The 26,290-nt window shown below is 44.0% G+C and overlaps 1 protein-coding gene across 3 annotated transcripts in view; it reads right to left on the reverse strand.

Moving 5' to 3' along the window:
• PIGN (phosphatidylinositol glycan anchor biosynthesis class N) overlaps positions 1–26,290 on the reverse strand; it is a 306,078-nt gene that overhangs the window by 85,176 nt on the left and 194,612 nt on the right. For all 3 annotated transcript variants that reach the window (XM_044295070.1, XM_044295067.1, XM_044295069.1), the window contains exons 16-19: positions 22,629–22,728; positions 21,462–21,554; positions 15,901–15,992; positions 1,436–1,547 (exon numbers count right to left, since the gene is read on the reverse strand). In XM_044295070.1, the coding sequence (XP_044151005.1) occupies positions 1,436–1,547; positions 15,901–15,992; positions 21,462–21,554; positions 22,629–22,728 (397 nt within the window). The remainder of the gene's footprint in view (positions 1–1,435; positions 1,548–15,900; positions 15,993–21,461; positions 21,555–22,628; positions 22,729–26,290) is intronic.

Genomic DNA, 26,290 nt, shown 5'->3' on the forward strand with positions numbered 1-26,290 from the left:
GAAGTACACATATGAGGAATATAAATTAGTATTGGAGTTATTACTATCTATCTATTACAAAAGTAGAGAAATGGAAATTTGGTAATTTTTCTCAATTTTTGGTAAATTTTGTATTTTTGTATAAATAAAAATGAAATTTTTGACAAAATGTTACCATTGTCATGAAGTACAATATGTGACGAGAAAACAATCTCAGAATGGCCTAAATAAGTAAAAGCGTTTTAAAGTTATTACCACATAAAGTGACACGTCAGATTTGCAAAGATCGGTCTGCGATTTAAGGTGAAAAGTGGCTCGGTAGTGAAAGGGTTAACCGTTTCTCCCACTATGCTATGCGGTTTAAAGCTTCTGTTTGAGTTGTGGATAGCTGGTGTGTGGATCTCGGCTGAGTTCCTGGTGCTGGACTAGACACTTGAAATTAAGTGTTTTCTTTCCCTTTTGTATTTTGTTTGGGTTATTTTGAGTGTTGCTTTTCCCTTTCATCTGTATTAAGGCCTTAGGGAGACTCCTGTTCATCCTTCCTTTTGAAGAAACAGGTTGTCTCAGTCCTGACATTAGTACCAGGGTCCTATAGGGTGAGTTAGGACACTAGGTTTTCCTGTGTATGAACTCCCCTATCTCTGGGGTCTGTTCACACTGGTAGTCAGGACTTTGATTAGGGTTTTGCTAGGAGGTGTCCATCTCCTTTCCCTAGTTTCTCAGTAATCACCAGCACACTAACACGCCCTTTGTTTCACAAGACATTTAGCTAGAGAATTTATAGCAACACACTGAGCATGCTCAACCTAACAGAGGCTCAGAACTCCAGGTCAATGCCATGGTAATTTATTAGGAAACACAGTGGGTAGCAGAGGAAGAAAACTACTGAACGGTATATCTGTGAAATAGACATTATATTAGGTAATTATTGATGATTAATTAGTCTAAAACATAAGGTATATTTATGGTACCCGGAATACCCCTTTAAGGAGATAGTCGAGTGCAGTACTCGGCAGCTCCTTAGAAGAGAATAAAGCAGTGGTCATGTATGCATACCAGCACTCCATTCACAGAGGGGACTTGAGCATCCCGGTTCTCTTCATCAGTGGAGGTCCTTGCGGTTGGACTCCTAGCAATCATACATGTATCCTGTACTCTCGAGTTTCGTTATTTATGTGGCACTTCATGAACAAAAGCTGATGAGCTGCTCTACTAGCTGTTAAAATGGATATTATTCATGAAACCGTATTAAATAAATAAAAATCCATATATCCTATTTCCAGTACTGTTGAGAATAGAGAAAGCTGGCATCTGATTGATTGGTAGGAGCATCAAGGCCAGCTTTCCTCTGAAAGAGTTTAGATACCAGCCTCAATATAAAAAGAACTAGATAGAAATCCTTAGCCTCCCCGTGTTCGGGATTATGGGGACTTCTGTAGTTCATAGTTATGCTGACCTGACACACGTGCACTTTGAAATCTCTTCTTTTAACACAGCTGTCTCTCTTCTTCCAAAGCCACACAAGAGAAGCCAGGGAAATGAGGAGTGCTAGCAGTCCAGCGCAGGCGCTGTAGAAGAAGACAAGCAGCATATTAATCATCACATTCAGCAGCTAGGTAATCTATTCACATCAGACTAGCGCAGGTTTCATGAAAACTGCTCACTGCCAGCTCCCCGTTATTAATGAAAGACTACAAAACACAGACATTCCCAAATTATTTTGTGATACAGAGTAATGGAAACATGTCCTCCTTTATACACAGTATTATTTATTTGACTTGCTTATATATTGGCAACATATTCCACAGAGCTTTACAGGCATTATCATCACTTGCTGTCCCCAGTGGAGCTCACAATCTAAATTCCCTATCAACTAGAGAACCCAGAGTAAACCCATGTAGGCACAGGGGAAACTCCAAGCAGATAAAGGCCTTGGGTGGATTCGAACCCAGGGCAGCACAAGTGCTAACCACTAAGCCAGCATGCTGTCAGTATGTGCTTGTATGTGTATATGTGTTAAAGAAAATTGATGGATGCAGTAAAACATTTAAAAAATACTCTTAGATTTTCCAAAATAACATTGACCTTTGTGTTCCTGGCCTTTTCTCTGGCCTCAGCGGCAGGCTGACATATGCAGTTGGAAGCTATTTTGCTGTCTTATGCTGGCAATGCAAAGAAAATCAAATTGGTACTTTGAAAACTTCCTAATGTTTGGATGACACTTTATTATGTAAATTTCCTACACTTTTTTTTTTGGCGCTTTTATTACAATGATGTATGTGGTGTACCACTGACACCTTTATACCAGGAGGAAATGAGTAGCACTCTGTGTTTTATACGCTAGCTTGTTCATGTGCTTTAGTACTAAATTAACACCATTCATACTTTTTGGCCTCATGCACATGACTGTATTTTTTTTCTTTGTCCAATCTGCACTTTTTGTGGATTGTATGCAGACCCATTCAATTCAATGGGGCCATGACAAATGCAGTCAGCACATTGTATGCTGTCCACATGTCCTTCCGGCTAAAAAAATACACCATGTCCTATTCTTGTCCATTAAGGCACTTTGACAAAGGGCCTTTGGAAATTGCTCGATGCACACAGCCAGTATCCGTATTCTGAACATTTGCAGTGTGCGGACCGCAAAATACAGTTGTGTGCATAAGACTTTCTAGGAATCTAGTGTTTCTTACATGTATTACTTTGCTCTATGTTTATTTGACATTTTGCTGTATGGCACCTACTGGCCAGAATTTATGCATTTGAAGAAAAATAGTAGGAGGTAGTGAAGGACATTGGAAATAAGCCAATAGCTGTTACCAGAGTGTTAAGAACTTATGGACACCATTGGGGGCAATTTTTTATTATTGCATTTTTATAAAATTTTAGGCAAAAACATTTTTTCCAATTAGTCTCAATTAAAAAAAATTATTAATTTTTCTTGTACAGCTTTCACTTTATGTGCATTTGCAGACTAGCAGGATTTCTGTTTTACACTCAATCCGTCAGGCAGCTGTTCTGACAGCTTGATCTGTTGTGCCTTATCTCTGAACTACTGACAGCTCATAAACACATATTTAAGCCATATTCTTATCATTTTGATAAGCATTCAACTTAAAGGGGTTATCCCATGCCTAATATAAAATAATTAACATCAGACATCATATAGTACAAAGCAACCTCTTTCTAACAAAGCCAGAACCAGCCCTGTACTTCACATGGATCCAGAGATCTCCCCATGTATTGCTTCAATTAGGGCCCATTCACACGTCTGCAATTCTGGCTCTGCATGAACATGAACCATTCATTTCAATGGGGCCACAAAAAGTTGTCTGCATCCGTAGTTCCATATTGCGAACCGGCAAAATGTCCTATTCTTGTCCGCAATAGGCATTTCTATCATAGGGTCGGCCATGTACTGTCCGTCTGTGTGGACCCTTACCCTTCTAGATTTAATTTCAAGCTGGGGGGGGGGGGGGGTGTTCTTTCTGCTGCAGCTCTTGCTCCATCACAACTCATGGGTGTGTCCTTTTTGCAGAAGATCTCTACCTGTAATTGTTACAGCGTCTAACATTAGATACAGCCAGAGGCAGCTAACGGATGGAACTGGGCATGTGGACAAAGAAATGAAGAAAATAAGGAAAAGCAAGTGGAACTATACAAATACATTTTTATTTAATAACTTAGTGGCATTTTAAAGTTTTAATTACATGCGATTATAAAAGTATTCAGATCCAGGTGCTGGTTTGAAAAATTTAGAATATTATTTGTGGGACAAGCCCTTTAAATGAGTGTATATGAGCTGTTAGGAGTTCAGATTGTCATGTTAAATTCTCATATTCTGTTACGGCATAGGAACATAATATCGGAATTGCCAGATCTAGAAATTCTGGTATTCACATCAGAGCAGCTCCCTCACGGATTGAGTGTAAAATTGACCACTCCGGCTAATGAGCAAATACACTTCAAGTGAAAGCTGTAACATTTTAAATAAAAACCATTAAAAAAATATTTTTAGTCCAAAATGATTAAAATGCAATAATACAAAGATGTCCATATCCTATAAGGCTATGCATACATAAATGTAATAAAATCTGAAATTAATCTGTTGGACTCAAGAACATATTTCACATTGTATAAATATACACTTCTAGGTCCATTTTCTTGTTGAACTTTTCTCACACTATTTATCCTGGCCTCGTACCGTCCAAGAGGATTAGCAAGCTAATAATAGTGGACATGACATTTGTTCTGACAACTGGAACTAAAGCCATTGTTATTATGAACATGCTGAACAGGGTTCCACAAAGGACGACAAAGCAATCACCTATTTGATATAGCTTTTTTTTGCACTTACTGGTACGCACATGGGTTAAGGGGGAAGATGTGCAATATTTCAAATGGGAATGCATTCTCTGAAGTATTTGCTAACCTCAGATATATGGTTCAAGGCTCCTTATAATGAAAAATGGAGATAGCGACTGGGAACAAAAAATAAGTATATATTTGTTTTTTCAAAATGGAAATGAGATGAAACACATAACACTGCCTGTTGAAAGAAGAGATGAGTGCACCGCCGATCCAGTGATTCTACGTTAACCATTATCTAAGTCTAGTAGCAGGTACTGACATTCAAAGAAGTCTTATAATATCCCATATAACCCAACCTTTCTACTAATGTCATACGTCAAGGAAAGTAATATTAATTAACTTGACAGTAATTTAAAGTGGATCAGTAATTGTCTTTATAACTATCCCAAATGACTGCTAGTGCGAGACTTGTAACGCGTTGGTTCCTGAGCGCTAATCTTCGGACTGAGACTTTTCTTAGCAGTTTGGCCTCCTATGAATAGTAAAAAGGATAGGTCATCAATATTAAAGGGGTTTTCTCACCTTACCGTTACTAAGTCGAGATGCGACACAGTGCCAACCCGCCGCTCTGCTGTTTCAGTAGCTCTCATTGCACTGCATAAGAGCTACGATTACAGTGTAGCACAACAAGCTCTGCTGTTTCAGTAGCTCTCATGCACGGCAAGAGTGCCAGAGTGCTCTGCTCTTTCCCGGCTAAAAGGTGGTCGGGACTGTGTCGCCTCATTAGTAACGCGAGATGAGACAACCCCTTTAAGAGCCTAGAAATCCCCTTTCAGGGTGGGTTGACATCACCATTTATTTATCTGTTTTTCTGATCAGTCAGAAGAACAGAAAAATAAAGAAAAGTATGGATCCTGTATTTAAAGCATCCATTATGCACATTGGCATCCATTTAGTTATTTCCATCTGAGATCCATTATTTCAGACTGAAAAAACAAGGAGGAGAGGAGCGGCAGCATCCAGGAGCAGGAGAGGGTAAGTGTTTTTATTTTATTTTATGAGGCTGGTGGAGAGGCACTGACTGGGGGGCCTGATGGAGAGGCACTGCCGGGGGGCTGATAGAGAGGCACTGCCGGGGGGCTGATAGAGAGGCAGTGGGGGGCTGGAGGAGAGGCACTGGGGGGCTGGTGGAGAGGCACTGGGGGGCTGGCGGAGAGGCACTGGGGGGCTGGCGGAGAGGCACTGGGGGGCTGGCGGAGAGGCACTGGGGGGCTGGCGGAGAGGCACTGGGGGGCTGGCGGAGAGGCACTGGGGGGCTGGCGGAGAGGCACTGGGGGGCTGGCGGAGAGGCACTGGGGGGCTGGAGGAGAGGCACTGGGGGGCTGGCGGAGAGGCACTGGGGGGCTGGCGGAGAGGCACTGGGGGGCTGGCGGAGAGGCACTAGGGGGCTGGCGGAGAGGCACTAGGGGGCTGGTGGAGAGGCACTAGGGGGCTGGGGGAGAGGCACTGGGGGGCTGGTGGAGAGGCACTGGGGGGCTGGTGGAGAGGCACTGGGGGGCTGGTGGAGAGGCACTGGGGGCTGCTATGAAGCTACTGGGGGCTGCTATAATGCTACTGGGGGCTTCTATAATGCTACTGGGGGCTGCTATGAGGCTACTGGGGGCTGCTATGAGGCTACTGGGGGCTGCTATGAGGCTACTGGGGGCTGCTATGAGGCTACTGGGGGCTGCTATGAGGCATGGGGCTCTTATCTGAGGTCTGATTGGGGGTCATTCATATTGGATCTGAGCTGAGGTGTGATCTGAGGTCTAATTGGGGTCTTATTAACATTGGGGATCTTATTGGGGCTGTTAGCTGAGGTCTGAATAACATTGGGGGTCTGATTGGTGGTCTGACCTGAGGTGAAATGAAAAATATTTTTTTCCGGAGCAGCTTGGAGAAAAAAGGCCTCACAGTCTCCCACACTCCTTCTGCCCGGCCAAGCCTGCCAGCACCCCTGAGGCCAAGCCTGCCAGCACCCCTGAGGCCAAGCCAGCCAGCACCCCTGAGGCCAAGCCAGCCAGCACCCCTGAGGCCAAGCCAGCCAGCAGCCCTGAGGCCAAGCCAGCCAGCAGCCCTGAGGCCAAGCCAGCCAGCACCCCTGAGGCCAAGCCAGCCAGCACCCCTGAGGCCAAGCCAGCCAGCACCCCTGAGGCCAAGCCAGCCAGCACCCCTGAGGCCAAGCCAGCCAGCACCCCTGTGGCCAAGCCAGTCAGCACCCCTAAGGCCAAGCCAGTCAGCACTCCTGAGGCCAAGCCAGTCAGCACCCCTGAGTCTTCAGAACTGTAAGTAAATTATATATAAGGGGAGCTTATAATATGAAAGCGACGAATTACGCCTGAACAGACATATAGCGCAAATTCCAGTTTTTGTTTACGTTTTATGTGGCACAGAATTTTCTGCGATATATACAGTATATATATATATATATATACAGACGTGGACAAAATTGTTGGTACCCTTTGGTCAATGAAAGAAAAAGTCACAATGGTCACAGAAATAACTTTAATCTGACAAAAGTAATAATAAATTAAAATTCTATAAATGTTAACCAATGAAAGTCAGACATTGTTTTTCAACCATGCTTCAACAGAATTATGTAAAAAAATAAACTCATGAAACAGGCATGGACAAAAATGATGGTACCCCTAACTTAATATTTTGTTGCGCAACCTTTTGAGGCAATCACTGCAATCAAACGCTTCCTGTAACTGTCAATGAGACATCTGCACCTCTCAGCAGGTATTTTGGCCCACTCCTCATGAGCAAACTGCTCCAGTTGTGTCCGGTTTGAAGGGTGCCTTTTCCAGACTGCATGTTTCAGCTCCTTCCAAAGATGCTCAATAGGATTGAGGTCAGGGCTCATAGAAGGCCACTTTAGAATAGTCCAATTTTTTCCTCTTAGCCATTCTTGGGTGTTTTTAGCGGTGTGTTTTGGGTCATTGTCCTGTTGCAAGACCCATGACCTGCGACTGAGACCAAGCTTTCTGACACTGGCTAGTACATTTCTCTCTAGAATTCCTTGATAGTCTTGAGATTTCATTGTACCCTGCACAGATTCAAGACACCCTGTGCCAGACGCAGCAAAGCAGCCCCAGAACATAACAGAGCCTCCTCCATGTTTCACAGTAGGGACAGTGTTCTTTTCTTGATATGCTTCATTTTTTCGTCTGTGAACATACAGCTGATGTGCCTTGGCAAAAACTTCGATTTTTGTCTCATCTGTCCACAGGACATTCTCCCAGAAGCTTTGTGGCTTGTCAACATGTAGTTTGGCATATTCCAGTCTTGCTTTTTTATGATTCGTTTTCAACAATGGTGTCCTCCTTGGTCGTCTCCCATGTAGTCCACTTTGGCTCAAACAACGACGGATGGTGCGATCTGACACTGATGTTCCTTGAGCATGAAGTTCACCTTGAATCTCTTTAGAAGTCTTTCTAGGCTCTTTTGTTACCATTCGGATTATCCGTCTCTTAGATTTGTCATCAATTTTCCTCCTGCGGCCACGTCCAGGGAGGTTGGCTACAGTCCCATGGATCTTAAACTTATGAATAATATGTGCAACTGTACTCACAGGAACATCTAGTTGCTTGGAGATGGTCTTATAGCCTTTACCTTTAACATGCTTGTCTATAATTTTCTTTCTGATCTCTTGAGACAGCTCTTTCCTTTGCTTCCTCTGGTCCATGTCGAGTGTGGTACACACCATATCACCAAACAACACAGTGATTACCTGGAGCCATATATATAGGCCCAATGGCTGATTACAAGGTTGTAGACACCTGTGATGCTAATTAGTGGACACACCTTGAATTAACATGTCCCTTTGGTCACATTATGTTCTGTGTTTTCTAGGGGTACCATCATTTTTGTCCATGCCTGTTTCATGAGTTTATTTTTTTACATAATTCTGTTGAAGCATGGTTGAAAAACAATGTCTGACTTTCATTGGTTAACATTTATAGAATTTTAATTTATTATTACTTTTGTCAGATTAAAGTTATTTCTGTGACCATTGTGACTTTTTCTTTCATTGACCAAAGGGTACCAACAATTTTGTCCACGTCTGTATATAATATTTTTTTTTTTTTAAAGGGCGTGGGGGTCGGGTGGCATTGGATTTTGGGTGAGTTCCCACACTTTTTTTTCCCAGGACTTGACCCCTGGATAGATCTAACATCATACTGTATTTAAGTCTCCCATGCAGATTACATTAGCATGTGGGTAAGTGGCCGCAAAGGTAGCTGCTAAGTGTAGGACTTGCATAGAGCCAGGGGGAGGATTATAAATGCTTAATAAAGTGTATTGTACGTTGTCAATGAGATAGTGTACAAAGACATATTTGCCTTCTGGATCAATGGCTAGTTATGCTAGGGATGCCTCTGCCTACGATGACGATTGGCAGAAGCATGCTGGTTACGGCTACAATAGTGGTATGACCATTTAAGTATATATAAATAATTGCTATTGCCCTTCAGCATCAGTGAAAGTAGATAAATATCTGTAAAGAGTAAATCAAGGCAACTGGACGTACTGTAGATTTCTTGAAAAATTAGAACCTTCACAGACAAAGTAGATAAAGGTATAATCAAGAAACTACATGTAAACATATCTGAAACATATCAACTTAGTCAAACCAGTCTCTTGACGTCATCTAGTGGCTAGTCCTTAGAAAATGCTGGGAATCTCAGCACCTCGGAGATCTTCGCCGTAGGGCCAGCGATTCAGAGACTTCTCCATGAAAGTGGCGCATTGTTTCTGTAGTTTCATGGAAAAATACTAAAAGATGGAGACCCTGGCATTGTCATATTTGACTTCTTGTCTCTATCTTTGCAGTTTTGAAACTTTGCAAGCATAGGTCGGGGTGGTGTCCCTGGTGGGGGAGGTTTTGCTGGTACTCTGTGAGCCCTTGCTACTGCATATGCCGGAGAGAAATTTGCATCTGGGAAAAGTTGTTTCATTCTTTTTTCTATAAACACGTCTGGTATACGGCCTTCTGCTCTTTCAGGCAGGCCAATAATTCTATGTTGTTTCTGCGGAGCCTATTTTCAAGGTCCTCTGCTTTCAGAGCTCCGATTTGGATCTAGGAACAGTGGCAGTAGCGTCTTCTATGCGTGATATATGCTCTGCGGTGTGCTGAACCCTTTTTTGCGGGTTATGCAAGTCTTGGCGTAGGAGCCCCAGGTCAGTCTTGACTTCGTCTAATTTCCCTGTGAAAGATGTCTTGCATTCAGTAATGGCTTCCAGAACTTGGGCTGACACTTGCTTGAGGGTGAGCTTGTCATGCTCCTCCTCAAAGGAAGCTATTTGGGCCAATAAATCTGATGAAGTACTAGCCCTGGTATGCACATTCCGCTGTGGTAGAGGTTGTCTAGCAAATTCCCACAGTTTTTCGGTGGAGCTTTGTGGTTTTTGCAGCCCCATTGTTATGTCAGGATAGTAGCAGGTAGACAGAAAATAAATCTGATTCCAGGGCCCTGTGAAGCTGCTGCTAGGGGTCAAAGGATGCTTCCCCTGGAGTTATACTAAACTCCAATAAGTAGATCAGTGAGCAGTGTAGTGGGTCAGACAGTCTAAGTTTGTATCTCAAATACAAACAGGGAGCTTTGGCTGTTCTGTATAATGTGGAAGGCTCTGAGGGTGCTGCTTAGGCAGGACCTTATGTTTTTCTGGGCTCCTCCCCCCTTTCTGGTGCTTCAGAGAAGCCTGTAAGATGGCCAACTGGCGGGCCGATTCCCCCACCCAGTGCTCCTCACTGGATCAGTTGCACTGTGAGCGCTCTGCAGGCCAGCCGCTCAGATCCCTCCTATGGCACACGTGGCATGGCTCCCAGCACAGCTCTCCTATTCTCCCTGCAGGGTGAGTTTGCGGTCTGCGTGCTCCTGTCCTCAGTAGGGCATAGCCGTGGGACCCGCTTGATGTAGAATGGTCGGTGTCGGTCAGGATTTATCCTAGTTTGTCTTCTTCCCCATCCACGCTACGTATGCCAGTTCTAAAAAAGGGGGCATGGTGTGGGCGGAAAAGGGTAGTCTCAGTTATCATTTTCTACGCCTGTTTTATGCCAGTGCAGGGATAATAAATGACCCCACTATTTTCAACTTGTGACATTTTAAAAATGACTGAATGTTCTGAAGAGTAATTGAGTAATAACTCCTTTATTATGATCCACCTTTACCTGAAAATATTTTCTATATTTTTTTGTGTTAAACCTCCTTTAGACACAGATTTCCCCACTTAGCCCCTCTGACATGAGCATCGCTCTCCTCTGCGCTGTATCGTCGTGCAGGGCAAGGGCTTTTTTTTGTTTATAATTTCACACTGCTAGGCAGAGGCTACCGCCTAGCAGTGTCCCTGGTGACGTCACCGGCACTGATGGGCGGGCTTTAGCACTGCCCTAGCCGTTTTACAGCTATCAAGAAAAAGCCTGTGAGATTCCTCGTAGGGCAAGGAAGAGCATCAGAGCATAAAAATGCTTCGATGTGCATGTCAGTGGGGCTGAGTGGGGGAAGAAGATGATATGTCTGGGTTCAGCTCTAAACCAGGACAACCCCCTTTAAGTGAGCTGTGAAACCTGCCTTGTGCTGCTGAAATTCATGGTTTGCTATGTTCACCTGGTATGTCTATAGCATAAAATAAAAGGGCCGCTTCAGTTATCACAATGCACCTATTTTATCTGTTCTGCTTTTAATCTACTTGCTGCCAGAACTCTACTTCTTCTCTCTGTTAACAGCAAGGTTTCCGTCGTGTTTCTGAATTCAATTTGTTACTTAGGGGACGCCAATATTGATTTTATTTCTTTTTTAATATGAAGCTAGCATATTCACAGAGCATGGAAAAAATCTACAGCACTAATTTCAGTAAATAACAGCTTTTATGAGACAGAAGTGACTGGCAGCGGCGTGTATGGTAGGCTCCTTTCACACTAGCGTTCGCTGGTCCGCTCGTGAGTTCCGTTTGAAGGAGCTCCCGAGCGGACCCGAACGCAGCCGTCCAGCCCTGATGCAGTCTGAATGGAGCGGATCCGCTCAGACTGCATCAGTCTGGCGGCGTTCAGCCTCCGCTCCGCTCGCCTCCGCACGGACAGGCGGACAGCTGAACGCTGCTTGCAGCGTTCGGGTGTCCGCCTGGCCGTGCGGAGGCGTGCGGATCCGTCCAGACTTACAATGTAAGTCAATGGGGACGGATCCGTTTGAAGATGTCACCCTGTGGCTCAATCTTCAGGCGGATCCGTCCCCCATTGACTTTACATTGAAAGTCTGGACGGATCCGTACGAGGCTATTTTCACACTTAGCTGTTATATGCTAAAATAATGCAGACGGATCCGTTCTGAACGGAGCCTCAGTCTGCATTTTTATGAGCGGATCCGTTCAGAACGGATCCGCCCGAACGCTAGTGTGAAAGTAGCCTAACAAAGATTAAAAATTGCCCCAAATTGTTCCTCTCATTTAACCTCTTAATCCCTAGAATATTTTTCATCTCCTGTAGGAGTGGGAGTCCTTTATTTTCAGCACTTTTAGGTTTTCCAGCAATCAGAACCTCATTAACCACACATATATATATACACTATCAATCAACTGGATCAACACCACCTGGTGCATGCATGGGTGTACCTCCTAAATATGCATCAACAAAGAGAACAGGTACTACAAAATACCCAAAATATCAAAAATGTATTAGACATAAAAACATAAACCCAAATACAAATCTGTAGAGACAATACAAAGTGCCCACAGCGGCAGCTCACAAAGATTCCATAGTATAGCGGCTATAAGAAATCACCTGTAGTATCCACAGCAGGATAGAACAACGTGTCTTAAATATGCGATGCAAGTATAGCCGATCTAGATGACATCTGTATAGTATAGCCGGTTCGGTCGATCAAATGTATATTATATTCACCGAACAGGTTAGATCTCTCTTACCCGATATTTTACTGTGTATGAGTGGGCTGTCACTGTCTGTATTGTCTCTACAGATTTGTATTTGTGTTTATGTTTTTATGTCTAATACATTTTTGATATCTGGGGTATTTTGTAGTACCTGTTCTCTTTGTTGATGCATATATATACACTATGTCACATCAATAATAAAAAGGCTGTACCTCAGGGTCAGTACAAGCTAAGTAATACCAGTCACTCAACCTTTCACTAATTGGAGACTTTAAAGGCAAACAAAAGCTTTAAATACAGTTGTGTTGAAAGGGTTTAAGCAGGTGCGGACTATGAACCATTAGCCTACCACCGCACGACTTTGTACGTCGTGGCGGTAGGTTCTTATCTGTAACCCGACGTATAAAAGCATTGCGTTACATCGTGATCTGCCGGCGGCCCGTTCCACTGCAGATCGCTGTGTCTGCGCTGTCTTTAGACAGCTTGCGTCACAGGGAGGTGTGCCATAGCCAGAGGGAGCGGTCAGACAGTAATACACGCTTGTAGCATCCAGCTACAAGCGTTTATTACATTGTAAAATCTAAAAGCCGACAGGGAGCAAAGTTTATTAGGTGAGAGCGCCACATGCTGGCTTTAAAATGAAATGTCAGCCTGCAGGCTGGGAATTAACCTCCTCCTGCCTTGACCGTGGCAGAAAGGGGTTAATTCACTTAAAATAAAAGTAAATTAAAAAAAAAAAAAAAAAAAAGTGATTTTCTTTTTTTTTTTTTTTTATGTCCAAATTTCCCCAAGATGAATAACATAAAAAAATTCACTTTGAAGGGGCTTGCAGCTTTTTGGCACTGTACACGATTTTTCGGCAGTACGGTGCTATTGAACGAGCGATAGAAAAATAGGCGTCCAAAATGCGCTCCAGTCTTATGAAGTCTTGCCGCGGGCCCAGCCAGTAGATTTACATAAATAAGCGTCCATTTTCAGGGTACAAGCGTACGAGAATGGTTTTAGAAATGTTTTGTCTTGATACCTTTTGTAATAGTTAGAATAAAATTGATAAAGTAAAAATATTTTTGTTTCATAATTTTCAGTTTTTCCTTAAATATATATATTTTTTTATATTATATCCATCATCTAACGGCACAAAAAAAGGTCTGAGGTGTCCTGTGAAAAATAATATCATATACATGTAGGCTGGCTCAGAAATTAATCAGTTACTTGCAGTTAGATGGCGGTCACGTGGAGGCCTTCGGTGGCCCCCTGGGCATCAGACCACCTGGATATTTCTCTGTAGCATCTATGGCCAGTCCGCCCCTGGGTTTACAGCTGGGTTCACAAGTGACTGAAAATCTAGTGGAAAAATCTGCTGCGGTTTTTCCTACATTTCCAGTATAAATTGACATGCTGCAGATCTGAAATCCCAATGCCGCACATTTTCCACTGCATTTTTTTTAACGCAGCTTATGGATTAGAATTCAGATGGTTTAATCCACTTTGCTTGAACTCGGCCTAAGGGTGCGCCAACACGCTCAGGTTTGAGATGCCAAAACCAGGAGTGAATTCAGAAAAGAGCATAAATCTTTCCTTAAGGGTGTGAACACACAGCTGTGTAGCAGATGCAGATTTTCCATGTAGATTTTCATACAGTTTTCACTTCGTTTCCAAACCAAAATCCTCATGTGTAAGGCTACTTTCACATTTGAGTTTGGGGCTCCGCTTGTGAGTTCCGTTTGAAGGCTCTCACAAGCGGCCCCGAACGCATCCGTCCAGCCCTAATGCATTCTGAGTGGATGCGGATCCGCTCAGAATGCATCAGTCTGGCAGCGTTTGGGCTCCGCTCCGCTCAGCAGGCGGACACCCGACCAGCGTTTGGGTGTTAGCCTGGCCGTGGGGAGGCAAACGGATCCGTCCAGACTTACAATGTAAGTCAATGGGGCGGATCCATTTGAATTTGACACAATATGGCTCAATTTTCAAACAGATCCAACGGATCCAACGTTCTGAACGGATCCATCGTCTGCATTATATGAGCGGATCCGTCTCAGACGGATCCGCTCTGAACGCAAATGTGAAAGTAGCCTTACTTGGGTATTTTGTAGAGGATTCTGACATGGATTTGCACTAGATCTCACACAAACAACTGACATACTGCAGAGTTCAAAATCCATACTGCAAGTCAATTTTTGTGCTGAAAATGTCTACATAGTGTACATGAGATTTTAAAAGTCTGATCTACTTTATAGTTTCTCACCTTTTGTTACCCACTCCTGATTTTGGCTTCTAAACTGCATAAAGAAACTTGAACGTGTGGCCTTATCCTAATATCGTATTTTGGGATTATAAGACGCACTTTAACCCCCCAAAAGTGGGGGGAAAATAGCTCGTCGTCTTATAGTCTGAATGCTAATGACCGCTTCCATTATGGAAGCGGTCATCACCCTGTGGGAGGTAAGGGGGGGGGGGGGGGTGAGTGCAGAGCTGTGCTGGCTGTACTCACCCTCCCTGGTCTCTTTCTGAGTCCCGCTGTGCACTGGGTACTGACCGCGCACAGCATCAGGATGTAGTGCACGTAGTCACACACTGTGACTTGTGTGACTTGATGCTGTGCGGACCTGGAAGAAGTGGTGCGGCAAGTCCTGGATCTGCAGCACCGTCCTAAGCAAGCAAGGTAAGTTTTCTGAGGTCTGATGGGGGGGTCTGATGAGGGATTGATCTGAGGTTAATGTAGGCTGGGGGGTCTGATCCAAGGCTGATGGAGGCTGGGGGGTCTGATGAGGGTGGGATCTGAGGCCAATGGAGGCTGGGGGTCTGATGGGGGGCTGATCTGATCTGCTGCTACTACTGTTCAGAGCTAGTTAACACCTATCAATAGGAATCTAAGTTAAACAATTTTGGTGCAATTTATGCCAAAAAACTGATGTACATGACTTGCAACACATTTATTGACCATTTTCTACCTTTTACCACCCTGCCCAAAAAGTAGTGTGGCTTATCAGAAGAGGGGTTTTTTTTGTGGGGGGAAAAGAGCAAGGTTTAAATGCACTGCCGAGTGCCAAATATTTGGTGTATTTTTGGGCGATAACCAAGCCAGCAAATCGGTGGTATAAAGTTACGATGATGTTCTTTGTAACTGCTCTCCACTCCATGATGCGTGTACAGAGAGGATTATTAATTAGCCTGTGAGGGGAGAGTAAGCAGGTCCACAATGTCTTTCCTAGCTATTGTGTTATGATTTGTTTTGCTTCAAATCAAATAAATCAATACATCATGGAGATCAGTGCCCTCCCTCATCAAAACCAGAAAAGCCAGACGCTGTTGGTCCCTCCTTGCCGACACCTCTCCCTACACAAGCTCAGCAGCATGGTTAAGTATGGATTGGTATTTCAGTTGTAACAAGCAAACAATTCCCAGAAAGAAGAGCATGAAAATATATATTAACAAGCACACACAAAAAACTAAACAAACAAGCAGGAAATAACACATTATAAATTATCTAAATCTATTTTCTGCACGTACAATGGAATAACCATCAGGAGCCCAATCAAAGGAAGAAGGTTGCTTCATTATTGAAATAGCATCCCTTTCCCCCCTGATGCCACAGTCATCACGTGCCTGACAAGGCTCAATGAATCAGTGCATACTAAATGTGATATAAAGCTTTTAAGAAGACAATGTTGATCTTACACCAGAGTGATGTTGGGCTCCCTTCCAACAAGAGGCATCAAGGGAAACACAGCCAGCAGCAAGCACAAGAGAACCCAACTCACGGTTGTTATCTGCAAAGACCAAAAAATAAAAAAGTAAATATGGGTAAGAGCACGGTGGGAGAGCACGTACACAAGCAGAACTGCAAAATCAATCCCACTGTTTCCGAAGCACAGTTCTGCATGTTAAGTGAGCAGCAAAAGTAAGCTGCATAGAGAACAAAGCTTTGCAAACAATAAATAGCTTTTTGATAATATTTCACATTTAGAAAACCCAAAAGAGGTATAAACTGCTCACATTATAACGGTCGGGTGAACGTCTAATGGGGACTGAAACAGGGTCTCTTGACAAATATGTAAATGATTAAAGTTTAATATTACTTATGACAAACACATTGTCCACGAAATGTCCAGGCCTACACCAGACCATCCAGATACTTAAGCTTACGGGGATGTTGGAGAGAGCCCTAAGCTTTAATCCCTAATACTAGGCCCTGAGCCCAGGGGCGACTCCTGATGGTGGAGGCCCCCTGTCCTCGAACCTAACTGGACACTCCTGATGTACCCTAACAAGTAAGGTGGTTGAGAGTCAGGATTAAATGTGGTGGGCTGGTGTAGGCGTGGACAAAGAGGATCAATAACACTCAATGCACAGTGTATACAGCCCTGTTGATACAAATGACCAGCAGGTACACGGTGCAGTAAACTACACTACAATTAAAGGAAGACACCAAATGAATGATAATCCATAATGTCACAGATCTAGTCTGTGTAAAGCCCCGACGCGTTTCCCCCACCGTGTGGGATCATCAGGGGGTGGATACATATAAGATAAATCATCAATAAAGATAATAAGGAAAAAACCATGTCAGACGGGTGGAGACCCAAACAATGTTGGCATCCCTATAATATAGCCGTCTAGCAGGCGGTGTCAAACAACATACATAGTTAAAAAAGGAAATTGGACCAGATAGTATTCCTGGGAGGTCTAGAGGGGTAGACACAGTATCAAACGTCTTGATATAGCGGGCATGTGCAACTCACATACGGCCATCAAACATGGATGTCTGTAGAGAAAAAGATAATACACGCTATATATATGCGTTCAAGTGTACACAAGTTACACACCCACTATTGTGAGACGCCTCCACCAACACCTATCAGATTATAGGAGATCACTCACTAGAGTAAGGCAACATATAGAGCGCATACGTGATCGTGGTTGATGCCAAGAGGTACAGATGACAGTCTTCTAAATAGTGGTGCTCTAGACAACAGGTTGTATTAATGTTGTCCACAGTCTGTTTGACTCACATCCAGTATGATGGGATACTAGAGAAATAGTAATAGATGAGATCACAGCGGAATATCCAGTACCCATGTAAAGTAACAACAGATAAACTAGTTACCTTTAAAGGTGATCTGGATAGTGTAGTCCGGCCCCTCAGGATCTGGCCGTCCACTAGTTGAAGTACACTTAGTGACAAAGGAGTGTATATATGTCAGGTATGCCCAAAGATCATCATCTCATGCCTAGCTGTAATGAAATAGGGATACTTACTTATGATGATGAGTCCCTCAGATCCTATAAAGCCTCCCAGGGTCCACTGTTTGGTCAAATCCAAGTAGCCCTCGATTTATACAGATACCCTAATTAGAAATGCAAACACCTGTTCATGGGCTGGTGGGAGGATACCTATGTCTTCCCAGACCGTGATGTCTGGTGGTCCAAGAATATCCAGCTATGGACCCGCTACATAGACGACGTCTTCGTCGTCTGGAAGGGCGATTCCTGCCAATTTAAGCGCTTTGTGTCCGATCTTAACGTGAACGAAATCGGACTCCATTTTACCTTTGAATACCATCCGTCGAGCATTACTTTTCTTGACGTCAAGGTAACAATAGTGGGGGACCGACTTTCTACTAACATACATAGGAAAACAACTGCAACCAACTCTCTCCTTCACTGGAGCAGTTACCACCCTACCCCCCTGAAACGGGGTATCCCTAGGGGACAATATCTCCGAGTTCGGAGGAACTGCTCCAGTGATGAAGCATTCTTCAATGAGGCAAGGGCTCTCCAGGATAGATTTATAGCAAGGGGTTATCCACAATCGGTGCTTAGGGAAGCCTTTAAGCACGCATCAACTAGTAAACGTAATGACCTACTAAGTCCTAAAAAGAGGATCACGGATAGCCCTCAACCGTTGAGGATTGTTTCAAACTTCGACACCGCTAATCCGGATGTCAAAGAAATACTCAATAAATATTGGCCTATCCTGAGGATGGACCCCGACCTTTATCAGATCGTTACGGAACGTCCATCTGTGTCCTATCGACGGGGCAGGAGTCTCAAAGATAGGTTGGTAACGAGTCACTTTACACCACCTGCCAGGGCAGGTACCTGGCTGGACCGTAGACCAGTAGGCATTTATAAATGTGGTAGTTGTAAAGCCTGCCCTTTCTTGAATACGGCCAAAACTATTGTAGGATCCACCTACTATTACTATTACCCCGATAGCTATACATGTTAATGACCATCACGTTGGGGATCCAGGATGTCTTCGATTCACGGCACTTGAATTAATACATCCATCGCCACGCGGAGGGGATTGGGACAGGAGGATCCTACAAAAAGAAAGCGAATGGATCCATAGACTCCGGTCTCAATCCCCCCTTGGCCTAAATGAAAGATTGACCTTTTCCTGCTTCCTATAACCTGTTTTACTTATTGGCCTTTGGCCTATGCTAGCTATATCCGCATTCCCCTTTCCCCCCCCTTTCCCTTCCCGTTCCCCTTTCCCTATGCCCCTTCCCTGTCTTTTCTTTTCTTTTATCCCTGCAGCATATGGGCTCGGATGGACAGCTCTATCCTTTTGGACTGAGCCGGGTGCGTGAAGTACCCAAATTCTTGCTATCATAAACGGTGAATAATAAATGTTTCACCGCCATGTTTATCGTCTTTCTATATACCGCATATCTACTATTACAACAACTCCTTGTCCTCATTATGGCCCTCTATTTAGCTATTTGCCATCTAGATATCCTCTTTATCTATAGATCTATATATACCCCTCTGAGCATTAATCCAGAATAACAAAGCTACCTTTTATCATTTAGTTAGCTTACTTTTATATTACTTATCTTTATGCATTCACCACAATGGGCTTACAAAAGCGGCTTTTAATTATCGATGATACATTTTGGCCATGCACCTATTCTACTCAATGTTTCTATATATACGTCATTGGGAGGATTTTATGCTCCTTTAATCGATCTGGTCCTTTGCGCTCCATTCTGGAACGCAGGGCTCGGTCTGGTCATGTCGTACCTAGACGCTGAGATCGCTGTGCGTTCCACGCTGGAACGCAAGACCTTATGACGTCATATCCGGACGGCTGAACCAGATATCCTGCGGCGTGCGTTCCACAATGGAGCGCACGCCGGCACTGGTTCAGGCGTGCGAACCATACACCGGAGGGGGTCACCTATGAACAGGTGTTTGCATTTCTAATTAGGGTATCTGTATAAATCGAGGGCTACTTGGATCTGACCAAACAGTGGACCCTGGGAGGCTTTATAGGATCTGAGGGACTCATCATCATAAGTAAGTATCCCTATTTCATTACAGCTAGGCATGAGATGATGATCTTTGGGCATACCTGACATATATACACTCCTTTGTCACTAAGTGTACTTCAACTAGTGGACGGCCAGATCCTGAGGGGCCGGACTACACTATCCAGATCACCTTTAAAGGTAACTAGTTTATCTGTTGTTACTTTACATGGGTACTGGATATTCCGCTGTGATCTCATCTATTACTATTTCTCTAGTATCCCATCATACTGGATGTGAGTCAAACAGACTGTGGACAACATTAATACAACCTGTTGTCTAGAGCACCACTATTTAGAAGACTGTCATCTGTACCTCTTGGCATCAACCACGATCACGTATGCGCTCTATATGTTGCCTTACTCTAGTGAGTGATCTCCTATAATCTGATAGGTGTTGGTGGAGGCGTCTTACAATAGTGGGTGTGTAACTTGTGTACACTTGAACGCATATATATAGCGTGTATTATCTTTTTCTCTACAGACATCCATGTTTGATGGCCGTATGTGAGTTGCACATGCCCGCTATATCAAGACGTTTGATACTGTGTCTACCCCTCTAGACCTCCCAGGAATACTATCTGGTCCAATTTCCTTTTTTAACTATGTATGTTGTTTGACACCGCCTGCTAGACGGCTATATTATAGGGATGCCAACATTGTTTGGGTCTCCACCCGTCTGACATGGTTTTTTCCTTATTATCTTTATTGATGATTTATCTTATATGTATCCACCCCCTGATGATCCCACACGGTGGGGGAAACGCGTCGGGGCTTTACACAGACTAGATCTGTGACATTATGGATTATCATTCATTTGGTGTCTTCCTTTAATTGTAGTGTAGTTTACTGCACCGTGTACCTGCTAGTCATTTGTATCAACAGGGCTGTATACACTGTGCATTGCGTGTTATTGATCCTCTTTGTCCACGCCTACACCAGCCCACCACATTTAATCCTGACTCTCAACCACCTTACTTGTTAGGGCACATCAGGAGTGTCCAGTTAGGTTCGAGGACAGGGGGCCTCCACCATCAGGAGTCGCCCCTGGGCTCAGGGCCTAGTATTAGGGATTAAAGCTTAGGGCTCTCTCCAACATCCCCGTAAGCTTAAGTATCTGGATGGTCTGGTGTAGGCCTGGACATTTCGTGGACAATGTGTTTGTCATAAGTAATATTAAACTTTAATCATTTACATTTCTGTCAGGGTTAGGCTGTAGCTGGACTTGACTAATTTGAATACTTAACCCATCATTATAATACTTATCTCAATTTGCTGGATGTTTATTTCTCTTGACAAATACACTGAATCAACAAGTTGATAATTAATGAATCTTGGTTGACTTCCAAAACAATAACGCTTCGTGACAGGTTGCTCTTTCAAAGTACATATTAACGGGGTTGTCCTAATGTATAAAACTGATGACGTATCCCCAGAAAAGTTCATCAGTATCTGATCGTGTGGGGCCACCTCCCAGTACCCTCGCCGATCCATTGTTTGAAGAGGTCGAAGCGCTCCAGTGAGCACTGGGCCTCTTTATACGCCTGTAGTTAATGGACTGAGCTGCAATACAAAGCACAGCCGCTATGGAATGGATGGCGCTCTGCCTAGTAAGCTGAGAGGAGGCTGAGGTGCTCACTGGAGCTCTGTGGCCTCTTAAAACAGGGTGTCGGACCCACCGATTAGCTAGTGATGACCCATTCTAAAGATAGGTAATCGGTATTAAACACTCGGAAAACTTCTTTAAATTATTTAAAATATCCATGCAGGGACCTGTCATGATGTAGGATTTTCAAAGTAATCACATGAGACTGCTGCAGGTAGCAACCTAAAAACCTAACGGTGATCTAGAATGTGTCCCCTCCACAACAGTAAAGGCACTAACTATGGGCACAACGGTTTATACAGATGTTAGCTATGATACCTTTGCTTCAATCCACAACTTCATCAGCACTGGCCAGAAAGCAAACACTACCAAACCAACTGTAAGCACCCAGCGATAGAAGAAGCTCGCAACCTAAGAGCAGAAAAAATTATATTGTCAAGCAGAATGAAAGATTTACAATGTGAAATGCTTGGTCACAAAAAGGAGCATATCTGTCAAAACTTACCTTACAGTAGCTTTAATTTGGTTAAGAACTCCAATTTATCACAAAACCAATTCAATATAATATTGTGATGCGCCAGTAAAACCCTTAAAACACATCTGCTGGGTGGACACAGACTTCTATAGGATAGACATCTTGTGACATAATATTGCAAAATCATGTTGTTTTGAAAAGCTGGTGTATCTGGCTACATTCACATCTGCATTGGAAGCTCAGTTCGGGGCCTCAATCAGAGTTAGTCAAAAATAGTGGAGAGAAAAGTCGCTGATGTGAGACAGTTCTCCAGACTGGAACCTTAACGGATCCCATTATAGTCAAAAGGATCGGTAGGGCTCCGTTCCTGTCAGTTATATGCCGAACCTGGCACTTCCGTTATTTTCATTCTTCTGCTTCTATAACGGAGCAGATGAACAGATATACATAGCGCTAATGTGTAAGCAGCCTAATACACATATCAGAACATGGCCAGAAAGGTAAGGGCATTGCATGTTATCTAATGTAATGATACAAGTGGAATGATGCACGACATTAGATTATACGTAATTTATAACATTTGGTAGTGTCACAATCATAGTAGTTACCTGTTAAGATGCAATGAAATGCTTCTATGATTACCGACTCTCAAAAATCTAGCAATATGAATAGGGTATAAACACATATTACAGATTCTTTGGTAGAACTATGAGGCTGACACTCAAATGTATGCAGCATACGATATGTGCAGCTTCATGTGCTGTGGACCCATACAAGGATTAGCTCCATTCAATGAGGCTAATCTGTGCGAGACTAATCCAGCACCCTCTATTAGAAGGCTTCTAAACCTCACCAGCAACAACTGGAAAACATTGGCAGAAGTCCATTACAAAATTAAAAATGTATCTTGATTTATATTTTTTATGTCATGAACATAGTATAACATTATAGTAAGCCCAAAAGCAGTCAAGTAGGATTTAAAAAAAGCTCAATATCTGTAGTTTACTTACCAGTATTTCAACACCCATGATAACAATGATTAGGAATCCCAGGATTCCAAATGGTGACACAGTTATTAGATAAATTCCGACTTGATGGAGAATCCACAACCTAAATTCCAACATATGACAGCATGAAATAGCAACTCTGAGCAAAGTAGGCTTTCTTTCAATAAATGAAAAAAATAATATAATAGAAAAACAAACCTGATTGATACAGAATGATACTAAAGGTGGTAATATACATTAGTCTAAAGCCGATGAAAACAGATGATTTAAACCAAAATGTTCATTCATCTGCTGAAAATGTAGCAACAAACAATCGTTTTAGCTGACTGATGACAGACCATTATCCTCTCAAATGAAGATGTCATTGCTTACAAGATCACAGTATGAGCAGAGGACAGTAGAGGCATCAGGCGTGTGACAGCATCAGAATAGTGGCAGCAGCACGTGGCCAGAAGTACTGGGCCATTTGTCACAATGTTCCAGTGTGGCAGCACACTACAGTCAGATCATGACCGCTAGAATTTGCCATTTTGGGATTGGGTGAGGCCACCATGGACAACTAGGTGATTGGGAAGGCCATTCAGGCTCCCGGAAGCTCAGCACTCCCAGGGAAAGCCACCTCAGATGCCATTGTCACAACTGACCATGGCATCTGAGGGGTAAAACATCTGTGATCGGCGTTATTGCTGGGTGTATTCTGTTTAAAATTCCAGAAACCCAGCGGCCATGGCACCTGCTGCACTAGTGAGTGGGTGTCAAGACAACTTCAGCCGTACATGAATTGCCCTGGTCGTGATAGAGCCTTAAATGTGCCCAATTGTATTGACTAGAGATGAGCGAATCGAAGTTGACGAAGTGGAATTTGATCCGAATTTCAGGAAAAATTCTATTCGCACCGAATCCAAATTTCCTCACGCTTCGTGGTAACAAATCGCATTTTTTCCTAAAATGGCTGCTGCACGTGTTAGGACATAGAGCAAGGAACTCTGGGAACAAGGGATCACCCACAATGCCATGCATGCAGCCAATCAGCAACCAGCCAGTCCTGTGATGTCACAGCCCTATAAATAGCCTCATCCATCTTGGATTCAGCCATTTTCCAGTGTACTAAGTGCAGGGAGAGATGTCAGCAGGCGCTAGGGACAGTGGTAGAAAAGACTTAAAAACTTTTATTTTGCTGTATAGAAGTTCAGGGAAAGAATAGGGAGGAATCATTCCACAGTATTGAAGCAGACCAGGGTTCAATAGGGGAGTTTACAGCCTGGGTAATAGGAACAATCCTATTACATCTTAACATAGTAACATAGTAACATAGTACATAAGGCCGAAAAAATACATTTGTCCATCCAGTTCGGCCTGTTATCCCGCAAGTTGATCCAGAGGAAGGCAAAAAAAAAACAAAAAAAAAAACCCTGTGAGGTAGAAGCCAATTTTCTCCACTTTAGGGGACTATAAACTTCCTTCCCGACTCCAATCAGGCCATCAGAATAACTCCCTGGATCAACGACCCCTCTCTAGTAGCTATAGCCTGTAATATTATTAAGCTCCAGAAATACGTCCAGGGCCCTCTTGAATTCCTTTATTGTACTCACCATCACCACCTCCTCAGGCAGAGAGTTCCATATTCTCACTGCTCTTACCGTAAAGAATCCTTTTCTATGTTTGTGTACAAACCTTCTTTCCTCCAGACGCAGAGGATGTCCCCTCGTCACAGTCACAGTCCTGGGGATAAATAGCTGATGGGATAGATCTCTGTACTGACCCCTGATATATTTATACATATTAATTAGATCTCCCCTCAGTCGTCTTTTTTCTAAAGTGAATAACCCTAATTTTGATAATCTTTCAGGGTACTGTAGTTGCCCCATTCCAGTTATTACTTTAGATGCCCTCCTCTGGACCTTCTCCAGCTCTGCTATGTCTGCCTTGTTTACAGGAGCCCAGAACTGTACACAGTACTCCATGTGTGGTCTGACCAGCGATTTGTAAAGTGGTAGGACTATGTTCTTATCACGGGAATCTATGCCCCTTCTGATGCAACCCATTATCTTGTTGGCCTTGGCAGCAGCTGCCTGACACTGGTTTTTGCAGCTTAGTTTGCTGTTTATTAAAATTCCTAGATCCTTTTCCATGTCAGTGTTACCGAGTGTTTTACCATTTAGTATGTGGGAGTTGTAGTTTTGCAACAGCTGGAGGGCCACAGGTTGAGCATGCCCTTTATAAAGCCTTTTGTGGAGTGCACAAGTGGAAAAAAGTAAGGGCCTATTTGCCATTCAGCGTGTCTAGACCAGCAATCCAGCGGTTCTTGAATGGTTGACTCGGTATCCACTTCTTCCCAAGTGACATCAGACACCCCCAGCCAAGAGTCTGTGGGTTCGTCAGACACAACCCTTAGTTGTCATGGCCCGGGAGCAGGCCCTGTGCCCTCACCTGTCCTAAACCTTCCTCTGTCCTTTTCTGATCCCTCAAGTATTATATGCTGTGGGCTCAGCTCCACTATACAGCTAGGACGAGCTACTAGAGGACAGTCAGCAGCTACTGGCCAGCCAAGATGTGGAGGAGACATACGCTGCTTCCTCCGGTAGGCGGGCAAGTAGTGATGAGGAGATTGGAGTGGGAGCTGGTGTTGTGAGCGGTCAGGCTTCTGACCCAGAGACCATTGAGGAGGACATCAGTGATGTGCAGACAGTACTCGAATATGATGTAGCTGATCGCACTTGGGAACCGGGTGAATTAAGGGCTTCATCATCATCGGGAGAAGAGAGTGGCAGCTTGCCCGTGAGGCAACAGTGAAGCCAGCAAGTCGCTAGCGTGGCCGGGAGTTAGCAGGGTGGCAGCAGTGGGAGGTCGGGAGCCAAACATGCCCGGGGTAAACCACCCACTTCGCAGGAGTCTACCTGCCCGGAATGTAGTGGTGCAGGGGTTCACGAAAGCAGCGGCGGTAGCTCAGTTAGTGCGGAGTGTTGGGGGTAAAATCAGCAACTCAGCGATGTAGCAGTTTTTTGTTACGCCGCCAGAGAAGGAGAAAAAGGCCTTTTGCGAATCTGTGGGCAGAAGGTGAAGCGTGGACAGGGTGCCAATGTTGGCACCATGGCCCTGCGTCAACATATGCTGCGTCGGGGGGAACTACTCTCCTGACGCGGACCCAGGCCTCTCACCCAGTTAAGCCAGTACTCTCTGCTCTGCACTGATGAGGGGCAATTACCCCGAAACAGCTTTCTGCAGATAAGGGTTCTGGCTTATTTAATATCCAAGTCATGTCTCAAGGCTTATTTTAAGAGCTGAACATTGACATGTAGGATAGCTGCCTTACATCTGGTGGTATTAGAGTTAAGAGCTCATTTGCATCCCTTCCCTCCCAACATTTGCAGCTTCACGATAAAGTGGCCTGGGAGAACCGTGGCTCCAATGTGGTGGTCCAGCCTGCCGCAGCCACCGCTGCATCACCCAGTGGCACGCACACGATTTCAGGCAATCAAGGCTCCACCACCCCCACCGAAGGGAGCTGTCTGTCCTTCCCATTATCTACCGGTCCTGATACTCCTGCTCCTCGCCGTCCTACTCCTTGTCAGTCATTACGTCAGCAATCGATCACTGAAGCGATTGCCAAGAGACAATAGTATGCATGCACTCAAAAGCTGAACATCCTCCTGGCCAAGTTGCTG

Source organism: Bufo gargarizans, chromosome 5 (assembly GCF_014858855.1).
Source record: "Bufo gargarizans isolate SCDJY-AF-19 chromosome 5, ASM1485885v1, whole genome shotgun sequence".
In the NCBI taxonomy this organism is placed as follows: Eukaryota; Metazoa; Chordata; class Amphibia; order Anura; family Bufonidae; genus Bufo; species Bufo gargarizans.